An 18,029-nucleotide genomic window follows, 5' to 3' on the forward strand; every position below is an offset into this window, starting at 1 on the left:
AGGCAATTCATCAGAATTGGTTAAAAAGTACAACAAATTTATGATACTATAAGAAACTACACTAATTATTAAAAATCACAACAAAAAACCAATATTTACAAATTACATTCACAATGCAAGTAGTTATTTTATTCTATTGGGACTTAATAGTTTTTGGAAAAGTTTTTCCATAGAATTTTTTATCTCTGAGTTTCTCAAAGTATATATTAATGGATTCAACATGGGAGTCACAATTGTATAAAATACAGTAATGGATTTATCAACAGGAAAGCTACAAACTGGTCTGGCATACATGAAAATACAGGGAACAAAAAAGAGGAAAACCACAGTGATATGGGAACTACAGGTGAACAGGGCTTTACGTCTCCCTTCCTGACTGTGAATCTTTAGAGATCTTAAAATGATTCCATAGGAAAGAAGGAGGAGGATGAAGATCACTAAACACATAGCCCCATTATTGACAATGGCAGAGAGGCCAATAAAGTAGGTGTCAGTGCATGCAAGGAGCAATAATGGGTATATGTCACAGCCAAAGTGGTCAATGATATTGGGACCACAGAAAGGAAGTTTATACACAGCAAGAACTTGAAACAAAGCATGTATAAAACCTCCTGCCCAGGCTATCACTAAGAAAAGGATACATACCCGTCGATTCATAATAATTATATAATGCAGGGGCTTACAGATGGCCACATAACGATCATAAGCCATTGCTACCAGAATGACAATATCAACACCACCAAATAAATGCTCTATAAAGAGCTGGCATATGCATGCTGTGAAGGAAATGGTCTTTTTATCACGGAGCAAATCTACAATCAACTTGGGTGAGATGGCAGTGGAATAAACAGCATCCATGACTGACAGAGAGGCAAGGAAGAAGTACATTGGGGAGCCCAAGGAGGGACTGACGATCACTGTCGCCACAATGAGCAGGTTTCCCACCATCGTCACAATGTAGATGAGTGCAAACGTGACAAACAATACTTTCTGCCCCACAGGATCCTGAGTGAAGCCCAGCAGGACAAATTCGGTGACATTGTTGTTCTGGCCCATTTATACGTCTATAATGCTTATTTCAGAGAAGGGTCTCAGGAGAACAGGGCTTGCTACAAAGTGTAAATAATACTGTCAATCCATTCTTTCACGATGCAGTAGTTAAACAGCAGTGGACATTAGGAAAAATCTATTGAGCTTCTTCTTGAAACAAATTCCATTCAGTTTCTGTTAATAAATCTTTAATTACTGGCTTATCTCAACATCAGTGACTCCAGACAGAAATGTTCAGAGAGGTATCTCTGTCCCCCATACCTTTAAATGTAGTTATTTAAAGCACATTACACCTTAGCATTGATAGTAGCAAATCAACAGAAAAAAGCTCTCTCCTTTAAGAAACTTGAAAAATGATTGTGGCATTAAACACAAGTATATCAAGTAAAACAGAACAATACTCTGAGCTGGTAACACCTGTGGATAATATTTTTAAAATGAACGTGTGTAGTACCCACAAAAGCACTTCTCCTCGAGGATCCAAGTCAGTGCTATTATATTGCACCATTAGGCCTAGATACTATACCTCACAAGATAATTTTAGTCATCATATATCTCACTTAATATAAAAAAAGGAGATTTTGAACTGCACCAAATATTTCCAATATTATTGAGCACACAATTACCTGCAGCAATTATTTCATGTAACTTTAACACATTTTAGTAATTACAGTTCCATTTCATAAATATTTATACAAATTAGTAACACAAGTACATCCATCATCGGGTTTTTTCCAAGTTGTTTTTCTTTAGCTCTTACCAAATCTAGCAGTAGACAGTAAATTTTCCCCCAGAAATCTCGGAAAAGCTAGGCAGAGAGAGAGAGGAAAAGAGAAATAGAAAGGAGAGAGTGAGTACTGCTTTTAATCTTAATACATCCTAGGTGCTGAGGGTCCTCACATAGCAATGAGAATCCTTTGAGCACTCAAAGAAAATGCATAACCAGAATGCAAAGGTGTTGGTTGAGTTCATTTTTTAAACTTAATTACAAACATGTCTCTGCTTGCATCCTGAATAAAAGGGGGATTGCACAATATTTCAGTCTTTCCCAGTCTCACAGAATCTAATGGTCCATCCCCCTGTGACATCATTTTTCTTCCTTTCACATTTGCACAATATTTCCAAGTTTACCGCTGCCTCCTGAATGATACTAAGTGGAGAATGAAATTTAATAACTACTGTGACAGAATGATATCTTTCATTTTATTGTACATGGTGTAGCAAGAAGGAACATGAGAAATACTTGACGGACAAAGCAATGAGGAAAGCCGTGGACCCTGAAGCCACACCTGGTTACAGCACGAGGTTCACTCAGTTTGTGTCATCCTGATCTTGTCCGTCTTAGTAAGTAAGTCTCCTCTGCCTCTGTTTCAACATTTGTACCACAGGGACTTCCATCACATCCATCTCCTAGAGTGTCTGATGGTGTTCTTATGAAATGCCTAAACACTGCCCAGGACATCAGAGATCTCACTGGTGGCTGTGATCACTATTCTCAGATGGTTCACTGTGAGCATCAGCTGAGAAAAGGTCATGAGAATTTCTGTCCACTTAACAGGAATGTAGACATAGTCTGGGTTAGAAAAAACAGCACATGTGTGTCTCATGAACCATTTTCTGGACTTGGATTAAAATCATGCATTTTAGGAATAATTTGTTTTATTATATGTACTATTATTATCAATATTTACCTGTGAAGAAATACAACTGAACTAATAGCAATCAAGAAAATTTCTTGTCCAAGGACTTGGTACCAGAGGACATGTGCAGAGTCAGGATGGCTGTAAAAGCAGTTGGGATGCACCTTATACAGGTCTCCTTCACATTTATGCTGCCGTCTGAGCCAAAACATCTGTCCTTGTCATTCTTGAAGTTCCCAACTGCATAGGCGTTCCTGTCACAGAACACAGGGTTATCACATAACTTATGTTCAATTCTGTCTTCTGCATTGTACTTCTACACTTTCAGTTGCTTCAATATTGATTAGCATTATTTTTCACCAGACCAAACCTTCTAGAACCTTAAGTAAGTGTTTATGTAATAGAGAAAAATAGAGCACAGAGGTTACATAATACTAGACTTCCATATAATGTACATTATCAAAGGGTTGATTCTATAAACACTGGAGAATAGTATGACTGCTTTCACTTAGAACTACTGTTAACACATTTCTTCAAAATTAATTGAGTAATCCACTATTGAGAACACGACTTTTTTGGAAAATAGTCTTATATTTTAAAAACTACTTTGCCTAGCTCTGAAGTTTTCTCATCCATATAGAGGATAAAGTTATATCACTTGATAAAACACAGATACAAATGAAAATAAACATATTAATCAACTCAGATTCAAAAGATACAATATTACACTTTCTCTCATTTTGAGTTTTGCATTTTCAGTAATTACTAAAAATCCTAAACACAGAGAAGACATAAAAGTGGAAATAAAAATGTACCATGCAACCTCCCCACACAAAACTAAGTAGTCTGTGACACTGAGAGCAAATAGACTTACTTCATGATTAATTTCTCTGTGTAGCGTCTTAATTTTCCCAATTTAGATACTTTCTGTGATGCTATATAACTTAAAACATTAGTTGCATTTCAGTGGATCACAAGAAGCTTTCGTTTGTATTCCTTTTTATGGTTTCATGTACTCACAACATGGTTCTTATTTTGTTCCATAAAATTCAAAGGTTCTTTTGCTGGTAGGGCAGCAATTATTTTATATGTACCTGTGTGACTTCACAGAGCCCATGACAAGATATCTACAGTCAATATATAAGGAAAGAACCCCAATAGCCTTCAGAAAACAAACTTCCACAAAACTTTCTATTATCTTAGTTTTCAGATAAATGTAAGAATATCCAAGCTAAATTTAAATATACTATATATTGTCAACAGTTAGTCTCATAGTTAAGTGGATACTGTCACATTCTAAGAGAACTTCTTTATAAAAATACAAAGATAAATTGTTTGCATGTGCATTAAATGCCCACCTAATAAATAGAAATTGTTAACCCTTTTTATATGGTCATTTTATTTAAAAATTGACAACCCTAAAATTAATTATATGAATTATTCCTTTTTTGTAAATTGTATTAAAGACACTCAAAATGTCTTGAACTTATTAATTATAGACGCATCCATGTGTCTCACAAAAAAGCCAGGAACTGAGCAGGAAAAAATAGTTGTTTAAATTGCTGAAGTATTAATGGAAAAAGTTTCTCATGGCTACATCCAGAAGTCTTCTGTCTTTATCACTCAGATAAAATTTCTGTACTTCCTTAATAAAAAAATCCCACTGTATGTAGAAGACCCCAGGAAATTGAGACCATCCATACATAGATAGTTATAATGATAAAAAAAGCATAAGAATCAGATACATCAAGGGTTAAATACCAGAGGCTTCCTGGGTCTTCTGACCAGAAAAATATTTCTTCCATTTATATTCACAATACTGTCTCTGACTTTCCTTGTGGCATCACTATTTATTTGTTTATTTTTAATAAACAAGCTTGTTTAAATAATTGGAACTAATTCAAATGAAATCATCTCATTTGAAAAGACTGCTAGGGATAAAAGCATTAAATTTTGACAGAATGAGTGACTGATTTGAAAATTCTAAAAGAAAACAAATGTCCAGATATATTTAACAAGATATTATGAGCTAAGATTGAAGAAATATTTAAGTAATGCAAATAATATCTAAGACATACTTGAAGAGGAAGGAACTTAGTCCCCATTCATAACATCACTCCAGCAAACCATAGTCCTGCACTGATGGTCAGAGAGAATCTGCACAGCTGCTTTTTTGTGGCAGAGTTGAAAATGTAGTTTGTGAAGTTGCAACTTATGATCTAATATTGGCAGAGAATGGTCCTACTGTTTGATAGTTATGGAAACTTTTGATGGAGGCATTAATTTATATGAGATAGGACTATAATGACTTTCATTTTGTTTATTCAATTTTTTAATTACTATGTGATATTAATATAATAACTCCACTAAAATAGTATTTTTTAAAAAAATTAACAATGATTATGAGCTTTCTTTGTTATTGGGCTTGTTATTTAGTCATTCGGGAGTAGATGCTCCCATGTGCTTACTTCCAACTTGGCTCTTCTGGGTCACAAAGGAATGGATAATAGGTCACCATAATAGGTCATAGGTTCCACTAAAATGAAAATTTTTAATTTGTGTAATGAGCTAGATAAATCCAGCAGCTTCTAATGTATTATTTGAAAGATAAAGAGCATGTTTAATCAAGATGCTTTCTTTGTTAGTAAATGAAAGAAAAAGTCAATGGGCATACATTTCTGAGGTTAAAATTATCACTCAAAGATGGAGAATTGAAATATATGAAGACATCATGCTCTATATCCTTTCCATCTAAATATAAACACCTACCAAAGCTTCTCACTCAGTTTTTCATATTATTCTCAACTGCATGTAAGAAAAAAATAAATGGGATATGATCACGACACTAAATAATGACTCTGATTTTCATTCATAATGTACCATCAAGTAACCTCAAACACCTGAAAAGAGAGAATAGCACAGTGGCAAACTCCCTTTATATCAGTTTCTTTGTGAGGTATATGTGTATCTGAGTGAATATATAAAATAAAAAACACTTAAATATGACATCAATACTTACTGTAAAAGATAGTTGGATAGTCTCATTTTCAGGGAAAATATCTTAAGAAAAAAAACAAAGAATCTGTGTTTATATAAGTATATAAACAATGAATAGAATGAAGGGAAACTTATTTGCCCAACATAATTATTTACTGATGCAAGAATGGTGATCTCTAATTATTTTCAGGTCACTGAAGTAAAGCACTCCATAGAGGCCTTGTCTCAAGGAAATATGATAGGCTTGACATATGTAGCACAAATTCTAATTGTTCTTAATAAAATCTCAGAGTCAGATACTAGGGGGTAAAAGTTGAGAGATCAGAAAATCAGTGCAGCTAGCCACTAGAAAGATATTTTACCTCTACGGAATCCATAGACCCAAAGGGTAATCTTGTCCTCAGACTGCATCCTCTTATTAACTGCAAGACTCCATCCTCTTTTGTCTCCTCCCACTCATATCCCTTTCTCTGCCTAGCCATATTCCTTCCTGTGTCTACCCTCCTTAGTGCTGGGATAAAAGGTGTCCTACCTTTATGTACTGGGATTAAAGGTATGGGCCAACACCACTTGACTCTTTTATACCAGGATAGCCTTGAACTTACAGAGATCTGTCTGACTCTAAAGGAGTGTGCTACCCCTGCCTTGGTGCAGGAGAATTGTCTGTATTCTGGCAATCATATTTTAAATAAACGCTGATTGGCCAGGCAGAAACTAGACAGGAAGTAGAGTCGGGGTGATGAGAACAGGAGAATTCTAAGAAGGAGGAAGCCTATTTTCCCCAGTCCAGTCCAGACCACCAAAGAAGCGAGATGTAATCTTCCTGGCTGAGAAAATGTACCAAGCCATGTGGCTAACATAGATAAGAATAATGGGTTAATATACATTAAAGGAGCTAATATGAAGCCTGAGCTAATGGGCCAATCAGTTTATAACCTAATGTAGGCTCTCTGTGTGATTTTCTTTGGGACTTGCCGGCTGTGGGAACCAGGCAGGACAGAAATTCTCATAGCCAGCCCTCATGTTACACTGCCTGGCCTCTGCACTCTGATCTTCAAGCAAGCCTTATTTGTTAAAACGCAAACAAAGTATAACTATAGACATATCTCATAAATATAGTGGTACCTAACAATACACAGGTAGATATTTAAGTTTTGAAACACTGGTGATGAAGAACTTCAGTGAGTAAAGGAAATATTCTATTTTTAATGACCTTGAAGTAGAATATCACCAAGGACTCTTTCTTTCTGTTTAGAAACATGTCCTTGAATGGAGAAGGTCCAGGAAAACCGTAACATCCTACAAATTTCACGATTGAAGAAAAACATTACAAGAGAACAAATCAAGGATAAAATGTCAAATGAAAGCATACACAAACTTGGTAGTCTTTGAGTTTTCAAAGGTCTTTAGATAATTTAATTAGTAAAATAGTTGTTTCATTTATCCTAGCTATGTAGCCACATCTATTGTAGTAGATAAGCTAGTTAGAATATTTGGAACAAATTCAAATGAAACAATGTCTCTTGAATAGGCTTCTTCATTTCTGTAGTCCCTGGGGTCAAGAGTCCCTGATCTTGCCAACAATAAGTAGCTGACTCCCAAGACGATTTGGAAAACACATAATATGAAAAAAAATTTCCAAAGTGTAACATATAGAAACTATGCTCATCTTGATGCATTTGCATAAGGCAAGCAATGATTAAAACAGCATGAAATGGCAGCAGCCTTCTTCCCTGAATTAAGAACAGCAAAGTAAGTTCTCAATCAGTTCTAAAAGCCTTGAGGTACAGAGGCATAATGAGGAAATATGTTATAAATATTGGGAAGAAATTGTTGGAAACAAAAGTACTTATTTCAGTGTGGTATCACTTTTATCTTGCCAATTCAAGGAATTAACAGAAATTTCAACACATTATATAAAGATTCTTGATAAAGTGTCTAAATTCATGCTTTAACTTCCCTACATATTTGTCACTATCACTAAAAATTGCAGGATAGAAATCAATTTAAAAGTTTAATTAAAATAACACAAATTATAAAATCTCAAGGGGAAAATGTAAAACTTCTGAATGATGAAAACAAATGGAGAACAAGACTATTGATAGATTCTGAACCTGCGGAAAGCTAGCAAAGGACACTGTCATTAGGACAAAAAGGCAACCTACTGATTGGGAGAAGATCTTCACCAACCCCGTGACAGACAAAGGTCTGATCTGCAAAATGTGTAAAGAACTCAAGAAACTAGACTTGAAAACACTAATTAACCCAATTAAAAAATGGGGTACTGATCTGAACAGAGAATTCTCAGCTGAAGAAGTTCAAATGGCCAAAAGACCCTTAAGGTCATGCTCAACCTTTTTAGCGATCAGGGAAATGCAAATCAAAACAACTTTGAGATACCATCTTACACCTGTCAGAATGGATAAAATTAAAACCACCAATGATAGCCTTTGCTGGAGAGGATGTGGAGTAAGGGGAATATTCATCCATTGCTGGTGGGAATGCAAACTTGTGCAACCACTTTGGAAATCAGTGTGGCAGTTTCTCAGGAAATTCAGAATCAACCTACCCCAGGATCCAGCAATACCACTCCTGGGAATATACCCAAGAGATGCCCTATCATACTACAAAAGCATTTGTTGAACTATGTTCATAGCAGCATTATTTGTAATAGCCATAACCTGGAAACAACCTAGATGCCCCTTAATGGAAGAATGGATAAAGAAAGTGTGGAATATATTCACATTAGAGTACTACTCAGTGGTAAAAAAAAAAAAAATGACATCTTGAATTTTGCATGCAAATGGATGGAAATAGAGAACACTATCCTGAGTGAGGTAACCCAGACCCCAAAAGATGAATATGGTATGTACTCACTCATTAGTGGATTCTAGCCATAAATGAAGGACATTGAGCCCATAATTCATGATCCTAGAGAAGCTAAATAAGAAGGTGACCCCCCCCCAAAAAAAACATGTAGTTATCCTCCTGGATATTGGAAGTGGACAATATTTCCAGGCAAAACTGGAGAGCTTGGGGGTGGGGGTTGGATGGGGGTAAGGGGAGATGGGGAGAGAGAAGTGAGAAGGGGAGGATGGGGAGAACTTGGGGGAATGGCACAGTTGGGATGGAGGAGGAGTGGATATGGGAGCAGGGAAGTATATATGTTAATTAAGGGAGCCATTTGAGGGTTGGCAAGAGACTGGACTCTAGAGGGGTTCGCAAGTGTCCAAGGAGATGTCCCCAGCTTGTTCCTTGAGCAGCTGAGAAGAGGGTGCCTGAACTGGCCCTATCCTATAGCCACACTGATGAATATCTTGCATATCACCATAGAACCTTCATCTGGCAATGGATGGAGATAGAGACAAAAACCCACATTGGAGCACTGGACTGAGCTCCCAAGGTCCAAATGAGGAGCAGAAGGAGAGAGAACAGGAGCAAGAAAGTCAGGTCCGTGAGGGGTGCGCCCACCCACTGTGACAGTGGGGCTGATCTAATGGGAGCTCACCAAGGCCAGCTGGACTGGGTCTGATGGAGCATGTGATCACACCGGACTCTCTAAACGTGGCTTACATGGAGGACTGACTGAGAAGTCAAGGACAATGGCACTGGGTTTTGATTCTACTCCATGTACTGGCTTTGTGGGAGCCTAGTCTGTTTGGATGCTCACCTTCCTAGACCTGGATGGAAGGGGGAGGACCTTGGACTTCCCACAGGGCAGGCAACCCTGACTGCTCTTTGGACTGGAGAGGGAAGGGGAGAGGGGGGAGGGGAGGAAAATGGGAGAAGGGGAGGAGGTGGAAATTTTTAAGAAAAATAAAAAAATAAGGAAATAAAAAAGAAAAATATCACAGTTAACAAGGAATAGCAAGTAGACTGTGGGTTTCTCACCACACAGAAATAAATACTATCATTGATAATAAACTGAAAATTAAGTCAATTTACCACTATATAATACCTACACATCATTAGTAAATCACAGATTGTAACTATCTTAATCTATAAAACATTTAAAGAGAATTATTTCAAACTAAATTTAATTGGGAATTTTTTATTAATCAAAATAAAGGAAAACAGTATAGAAAATTGTAAATGGAGTAAGTTTTGTAGTACAAATGACAATATAGAATTAGCTGAAATGATAACCTAAAGATTTCTACCAAATCAATTATATTGAGAAAACCATTAAGGACTAAATATTTGTTCTAAATTATATTGTTCTAAATTATTTTGTTCTAAATTATATTGAGAAAGCCATTTAGGATTAAACATTTTTTCTAAATGGAATTTCTCCATAGAAGAGGGGATGGAAAGATTATAAAGGTCAGATGTAGTAGATGAATTAATGGGGCAATGATTTCCAGACATTGTTGCATGTATGGATTCATAGAGACTGACAGCATGCACACTACCTATACAGATTCAAGTTACACAATATCACAGTAATGAAAAAAGAATGTAGAAACCAAGTCCCATATCTAAACAAGAGACTACCTATAATTGATACCTACTGAGGGGAAAAACAATATTTTCCAATGGGATGTCACTAGGTGTATCTACCATACTCCAGCACAAAGCTCATACCCAAGAGTAGTTGGCCAACAGAAAATTAACTCCATGGATTTGTTTTGGTTTGTTTTGCTTCATTGTGTATGTGTGTATGTGTGTGTGTGTGCATGTGTGTGTCTGTGTGTTGTAGGGGGGGTACTTTCAAATTGTTTCATTTTCCATTTTTATCTTGTTGGTTTTTTGCTTCTTGTTTTTGTTTATTAATTTTTTACGTTTACTTTCAGGAGGTTTGAGAGGGAAAAGTACAGAGAAAGAGAATATGAAAACATGGTGTTGGTTAAGATAGGAAGGGAGAAGATACTGGGAAAGAAAGGGGAGAAGAAAAAGTGATTAAATATTTTCTAGAAAAAATTTTAAAGCAAATTATTTATTGAAAATTTGACATGAACTACAATAAACAGTTCATTAAAAATGTTAAAATAGATAGCATAGAAAATGAATGATACAATAAACAGCTTCAGTATTTATTTTATAAAAACACAACAATGAAAACTATTTACAAAGGAGAGTCACAAATTCAGTAATTTCACAATGGCAAGGGATAGTGTGAATGTTCAAGATGTAAACTAGACTTCATTCATGATTGTTGCCTAGTGCTTACAAATAGAAGCATCAAGAAGAAAGCCTTATTCTATTGGGACTTAATAACTTTTGCAGGAGTTTTTCCATAGAAATTTTCATCTCTGAGTTTCTCAAAGTATATATTAAAGGATTCAACATAGGAGTGACAACTGTATAAAATACAGTGATGGCCTTATCAACAGGAAAGCTAGAAACAGGTCTAACATACATGAAAATACAGGGAACAAAAAAGAGGAAAACCACAGTGATATGGGAGCTGCAGGTGGACAGCGCTTTACGCCTCCCTTCCTGACTGTGATTCTTAAGAGATCTTAGGATTACTCCATAGGAGAATAGGAGGAGGATGAAGATCACTATACACATGGCCCCATTATTGCCAATGACAGAGAGGCCAATAAAGTAGGTGTCAGTGCATGCAAGTAGCAATAATGGGTATATGTCACAGCCAAAGTGGTCAATGATATTGGGACCACAGAAAGGAAGTTTATACACAGCAAGAACTTGAAACAGAGCATGTACAAACCCTCCTGCCCAGGCCATCACTAAGAAAAGGATACATACCCGTCGATTCATGACAATCAAATAATGCAGGGGCTTACAGATGGCCACGTAGCGATCATAAGCCATTGCTACCAGAATGACAATATCAACACCACCAAATAAATGCTCTATAAAGAGCTGGCATATGCATGCTGTGAAGGAAATGGTCTTTTTATCACGGAGCAAATCTACAATCAACTTGGGTGAGATGGCAGTGGAATAAACAGCATCCATGACTGACAGAGAGGCAAGGAAGAAGTACATTGGGGAGCCCAAGGAGGGACTGACGATCACTGTCGCCACAATGAGCAGGTTTCCCACCATCGTCACAATGTAGATGAGTGCAAACGTGACAAACAATACTTTCTGCCCCACAGGATCCTGAGTGAAGCCCAGCAGGACAAATTCGGTGACATTGTTGTTCTGGCCCATTTATTCTTCTATCAGATTTGTTCCAGTGAACGTGCGCAAGAGATCAGGGCTGCCACAAACTGTGAACAAGACAGAGCCCCACATTGGAGCACCGGACTGAGCTCCCAAAGTTCTGATGAGGAGCAGATGGAGAGAGATCATGAGAACGAAAGTCAGAACCATGAGGGACGCGTTCACCCACTGAGACGGCAGGACAGAACTAATGGGAGACCACCAAGTCCACTTGGAATGGGACTGATGGAACATGCGACCAAATCGGACTCTCTGAGGGTGGCTGATGGTGGAGGCTGACCGAGGAGCCAAGGACAATGGCGATGGGCTTGGTCTCTACAGCATGGACGGGCTCTGTGTGAGCCTTGTCAGTTCGGTTGCTCACCTTCCTGGACCTGGGGGGAGTTGGGAGGACCTTGGACTCAACATAGTGTAGAGAACCCTGATGGCTGTTTGGCCTCAAGAGGGAGGGAGTGGGGGTGTGGGTGGAGGGAAGGGGAGGGAAGGGGGAGGAGGAGGGGAGGAGATGGCAATTTTTAATAAAAAATAAATAAACTGGGGAAAAAAAAGAGATTGTAATTACAAAAAAAAAAAAAAAAGACTACGAACCCATTCTGTTATCATACAGTAGTGAACCAGTAGTAGCCATTTAAAGAACTTCCCCTTGAAACAAGTTCCATCACTTTCTCTCAATAAATCTCTAAGTCCTAGGTTTGTCTCAATATTAGTGATTCTCTAGGCAAAAATGTATACAGAGGTATCTCTGTCTCCCAAACTTTTAAATGTGGTTATTTAAAGCACATTACACCTTGACATTGATAGCAGCAAACAGAGTAGAGCTCTCTCCTTTAAGAAGCTCTAGGAGTGGTCGTGTCATTAAACTAAAATATATCTACTAGTATTAAAGAAAGAGTTTGAGCTGGCGATATCTGTGGAGAATATTTTAAAATATGAATTTGTGCAATACCCATAGTAACGTTGATCCTCAAAAATTCATGCTAGAGGGCATAGAAACTACACCTCACAAAATAATTTTGGTCATCATACACATTTCATTTAATCTAGAAATTAAGTAGATTTGGAACTGCACCAAATACCTCTCAAATATTATTGAGCACATCCTTGCCAGATGTAATTAATTCATCTGACTCTGACACATTTTAGTAGTTACAGTTCCATGTGGAACTGTATTTATTTATTTATAGTAATCAGTAACACAATTACATCCACCAGCAGGTTTTTCACAAGAATTTTTACTTTACCTTAAATAACCATGGCTCTTACCATGTCCTGCAACAGCAGACTGTTTACGTTTTTCCAAAACTCTCAGGAAAAACTAAGCAGAGATATAGAGGGAAATAGAAACAGAAAGGAGAGAGTGAATACTAAATGTGGCATAGTGTTTATCCTAATACATTCTAGGTGCTGAGGGTCTTGACATAGAAAATCAATGCCTGGATCTTCAAAAGTAGAACAAAGAAAATGTGTAGACAGAATGCTAAGGTGTTGGTTGGGTTCATTTTCTGAACATAATTATCATCATGTCTCTGTTTGTATTCTGAAAAACAAGGGAATTGGACAACATTTCAGATCTCCCAGTCTCACGCTCTCTACGCACTGTTTCTTCTGACCTCTCCTCTTTCTCTGCTGCTGTCATACTTTCCCTTTTGCACATTTGCACAATATTTCCAAGTTTACCGCTGCTTCCTGAATGATACTAAGTGGAGAATGAAATTTAATAACTACTGTGACAGAATGATATCTTTCATTTTATTGTACATGGTGTAGCAAGAAGGAACATGAGAAATACTTGACGGACAAAGCAATGAGGAAAGCCGTGGACCCTGAAGCCACACCTGGTTACAGCACGAGGTTCACTCAGTTTGTGTCATCCTGATCTTGTCCGTCTTAGTAAGTAAGTCTCCTCTGCCTCTGTTTCAACATTTGTACCACAGGGACTTCCATCACATCCATCTCCTAGAGTGTCTGTTGGTGTTCTTATGAAATGCCTAAACACTGCCCAGGACATCAGAGATCTCACTGGTGGCTGTGATCACTATTCTCAGATGGTTCACTTGGATTAAAATCATGCATTTTAGGAATAATTTGTTTTATTATATGTACTATTATTATCAATATTTACCTGTGAAGAAATACAATTGAACTAATAGCAATCAAGAAAATTTCTTGTCCAAGGACTTGGTACCAGAGGACATGTGCAGAGTCAGGATGGCTGTAAAAGCAGTTGGGATGCACCTTATACAGGTCTCCTTCACATTTATGCTGCCGTCTGAGCCAAAACATCTGTCCTTGTCATTCTTGAAGTTCCCAACTGCATAGGCGTTCCTGTCACAGAACACAGGGTTATCACATAACTTATGTTCAATTCTGTCTTCTGCATTGTACTTCTACACTTCCAGTTGCTTCAATATTGATTAGCATTATTTTTCACCAGACCAAACCTTCTAGAACCTTAAGTAAGTGTTTATGTAATAGAGAAAAATAGAGCACAGAGGTTACATAATACTAGACTTCCATATAATGTACATTATCAAAGGGTTGATTCTATAAACACTGGAGAATAGTATGACTGCTTTCATTTTGCTTTTCTTTTTTGTTTTTGTGGGTTTTTTTTTGGTTTTTCAAGTCAGGGTTTCTCTACAGCTTTGGAACCTGACCTGGAACTAGCTCTTGTAGACCAGGCTGACCTCAAACTCACAGAGATCTGCCTGCCTCTGCCTCCTGAGTCCTGAGATTAAAGGTGTGTTCCGCCACCAAGCTGTTTACACACTTCTTGAAAAATAATAGTATTATCCATTATTAATAATATGCCTTTTTTGAAATAGAGGCTTATATTTTAAAAATGTTTTGCATATCACTTAAATTTTATCACCAATAGAGAGAAGTGAAACATATCACTTGACAAAAATCAGATACAAGTGAAAAATACTGGTCTGTTTAAGTCAGAATCAGAAGGAACTGTATTATATTTTCCATCATTTGACAGTTTTAGACATTTAGAAGATATATAAATTCACATACTCACAGAAAACATAAGAGTGGAAGGGAAATTATCCAGGGAAACTATCTAGTTTTGTAATGCCGTGTACAGTAGTACACAATGCCAAACTAACAAAAGTCTGTGTTAAAAGGTGGGACATTCCTATGTGTTTTTCTCTGTTTACATATATATACAAATTCATTGGCAATTTTAAGATGCACACATGAAATACAGCATCATGAAACTGAAATAGAATAGATTTGATCTTGTAGAGCTTAAGCACATGTGAGGTTACAGAACTTTTAATTTTCCTGTTTAAAATATCTTAACTGATTATGCATCCTTTTAAAAACAGCACACAAAACACAGCATCCATAAATAAAATAATAAAGCACTGTCATTTATAATATGTACATATTTCACTTGCTATTTGGCCAAATGAAGTATGGTGGTGCAACCTCTCTACAAAAACACAAGTAGTCTGTGACAGTGATGGCAAATATGCTTGTATTTTATAATTAATGTCAGCTTAGCTTTTAGTTTTCCAATTTAGATACTTTCTGTGAGATCATAGGACTTAAAGTATCAGCTGCATTTCAGTGTATCTCAGGAATCTTTTGCTTGCATTCCTTGTTGTGATCTTATATACTCACAATATGGTTTATCCTGATGCTATCAAAGTTTTCTTACATAATCAATCTTTAAGATTATATCTACTTCTTGAATAATGATAATAAGGAAGAAATGGGATGTGAACATGACACTAAATAATGATTCTGGCTTTTATCAATACAGTATAATCAAATAATCTCAAACACACTTTAAAAGAGAGCAACACATTGGAGAATTCTGTGGACTCTGGGTCATGAGCTTATGTTACAGTGTCAGGATCATCTATTTACTACCTATATTATCTTACTACAGGGATCTCCAATATCTGCATCCTAGAGTGCTTTGTTTACTTTTGAGTTTTCTTCAAGATCTTCTCACTACTTGTGACCTCTAAATGAATTTTAGTTGTTAGTAATGCTGTTATTTGTGTCACTTTTTGGACAAAGGTAAAAAAGTATTTTAGGAATTTTTTATTCTATTACATTTAATAAAATATGGTGCTCATAACCATTGCCTGTAAAGGATTATGTTTCAATTGGAAATGAGAAAAAGTAAACACATCTACATGGTATAATAGTGGTTAAGGATACATGCAATATCTTCACTTGCTTCAGATGTTAGCTGTGATTTCAAACCTATGTAATTCAAGCACATTTCTGCTGTACCTGATATAGAAGATCTGCAGCTGCCAGTCTTGAAGCTTCAGACTTCACATATAGTTGAAGAGCATAAGTGTAGGGAAACATACAGTTCTGCCACTTCCACACTTATTTTTATGTGTTTTAGCACCTTTCAAACTTTAATCAGCATTGGATTCCACTAGAATAAATTTTCTAGAAACCAATATAGTTATTACAAAACAAAGTGAGAACAGAGTCCTTCAGCCATATCATACTTAAACCATGTAAACTATACTACAGATTACTACATACTTGATTCCATAAAAAATGGAGAATATGAATGCTTTAAATTCAAATTGTTCATAATTACTTCCAGGAGAAAAACAATAATTAAGCCAGGCATTAATTGCTTTTATAAAAGGTAGTTTTATTGTTCTAGCACTCTTTTCAACCATAAAGAAGAATGACTCTATGTCACTTAAAGGAATACAAATGCAACTAGATATGAGTTTATTAAGAAAATTAAATCCATCTTTGAAACACTAATATTGCATGGTCTTTTATTTGTTGATACCAAATTTTCAAAGAAGTGTCAAATTGTATGTGTATAGAATAAAGGGTATAAGTGAGATCTATCTGGATAAACAATATAAGTGAGAGGTGGGGGGGTAAAGCAGCACAAGTAGGTGTTTATGGAGGAAATAGGCTCAAAGTGTATACTTATGAGAAAATATACTTATTTTTTATTATTATTCAGTTATATACTTATGAGAAAATAATCTTATGAAAGTAAGCACAATAAAATTAACAATGTTAATTTTTAAGGAAAATGCTTTACAATACCACCATAATAAATCTAAGTGAATGAGGTTTTCCATATATATATATATATATATATATATATATATGCTACCACACTGAATAATTTTAGCTATATACAGAAGCACACATCCAAATGATGGATGGATTGTGCTGCTGCTTAGCTAAAAGAGAAAGATTAGAGAGTAGCTACTGGATAGACATTTGTTTCACCACACAGTGACCACTTGAAATAATATGCTATCCTAAATATCTTAATTTAAATGTATCTAACAATACTTACACATTTTATTAATACATTCCACATAAGAGATGGAATAAAATAAAAGAATAAATCCATTTCTGTTTTTTAAAACATAAAATGTATTTTACTAGTTATTTTGTAAAACAGAAAATAAATCAAATCAGCTTAGAAAAATACTTTGTATATCCTGTTTTTGTTCGTGTGGTTTCGTGTAATTTTGTTTAATATTCCCAATTTATGCATTTCTTATGGGAATGCATGACCTTTAAGACATTAGCAAAGGAATATTTAATTTATGTGGTTTTTTTCTGGCATCATAAACTTACATCTTAGGTCTAGTTTTTGTTCTGGAAAATGAAGGATTTTTTAATGTATTGATTAAAAATTCTGTATGTGCTTGTGTGCCTTTAAAGCACATGGTTACTTAAAGTTGTTCAGTAAACACAGAAAGATTATCTGTGTGACAGTACCCAGCACATTTAATTAATACTTCCCCTTTTCTCAGTCTTTTTGAGAGGTGTAAGTGTATCCAAGTGAATAACTAAAATAAAAAACCTTTAAATATAAAATCAATACTTACTGTAAAAGACCGTTGGATAGTCTCATCTTCTGAGACAGTATCTACAGAAAAAAATCTGCATTCATACAAGTATGCAAAAGTTAATAGAATAAATGAAAATTAATTTGTCCAACTTCATTATTTACTAACACACAAAAAAATTGACCTCTAAATTAGTTATGTGACTTTTTCTATTTTCAGTCCACTGAAATGAAACACTCAAACAAGTTCTTGCTTTAAGGAGATATGATAGGATTGACATACCTCATAAGTATATTAGTACCTAACAATGCAACGGTAATGATTTAAATTTTGAAACACTGTTGATGAAGAATTTCAATGAGCAAAAGAAATCTCTCTTTAAAGAACTTGA

The 18,029-nt window shown here is 35.9% G+C and overlaps 2 protein-coding genes across 2 annotated transcripts; both read right to left on the minus strand.

Moving 5' to 3' along the window:
* Positions 1-123: 123 nt before the first annotated feature.
* On the minus strand, positions 124-1,056 carry LOC119803451 (olfactory receptor 4A15-like). The gene has a single exon (XM_038314793.1). The coding sequence runs from the start codon at positions 1,054-1,056 to the stop codon at positions 124-126; it is 933 nt and encodes a 310-aa protein (XP_038170721.1).
* Positions 1,057-10,868: 9,812 nt separating this feature from the next.
* On the minus strand, positions 10,869-11,810 carry LOC119803429 (olfactory receptor 4A5-like). Its single transcript, XM_038314735.1, has one exon. The coding sequence runs from the start codon at positions 11,808-11,810 to the stop codon at positions 10,869-10,871; it is 942 nt and encodes a 313-aa protein (XP_038170663.1).
* Positions 11,811-18,029: the final 6,219 nt, after the last annotated feature.

Source organism: Arvicola amphibius, chromosome 17, assembly GCF_903992535.2.
Source record: "Arvicola amphibius chromosome 17, mArvAmp1.2, whole genome shotgun sequence".
Classification (NCBI taxonomy): Eukaryota; Metazoa; Chordata; class Mammalia; order Rodentia; family Cricetidae; genus Arvicola; species Arvicola amphibius.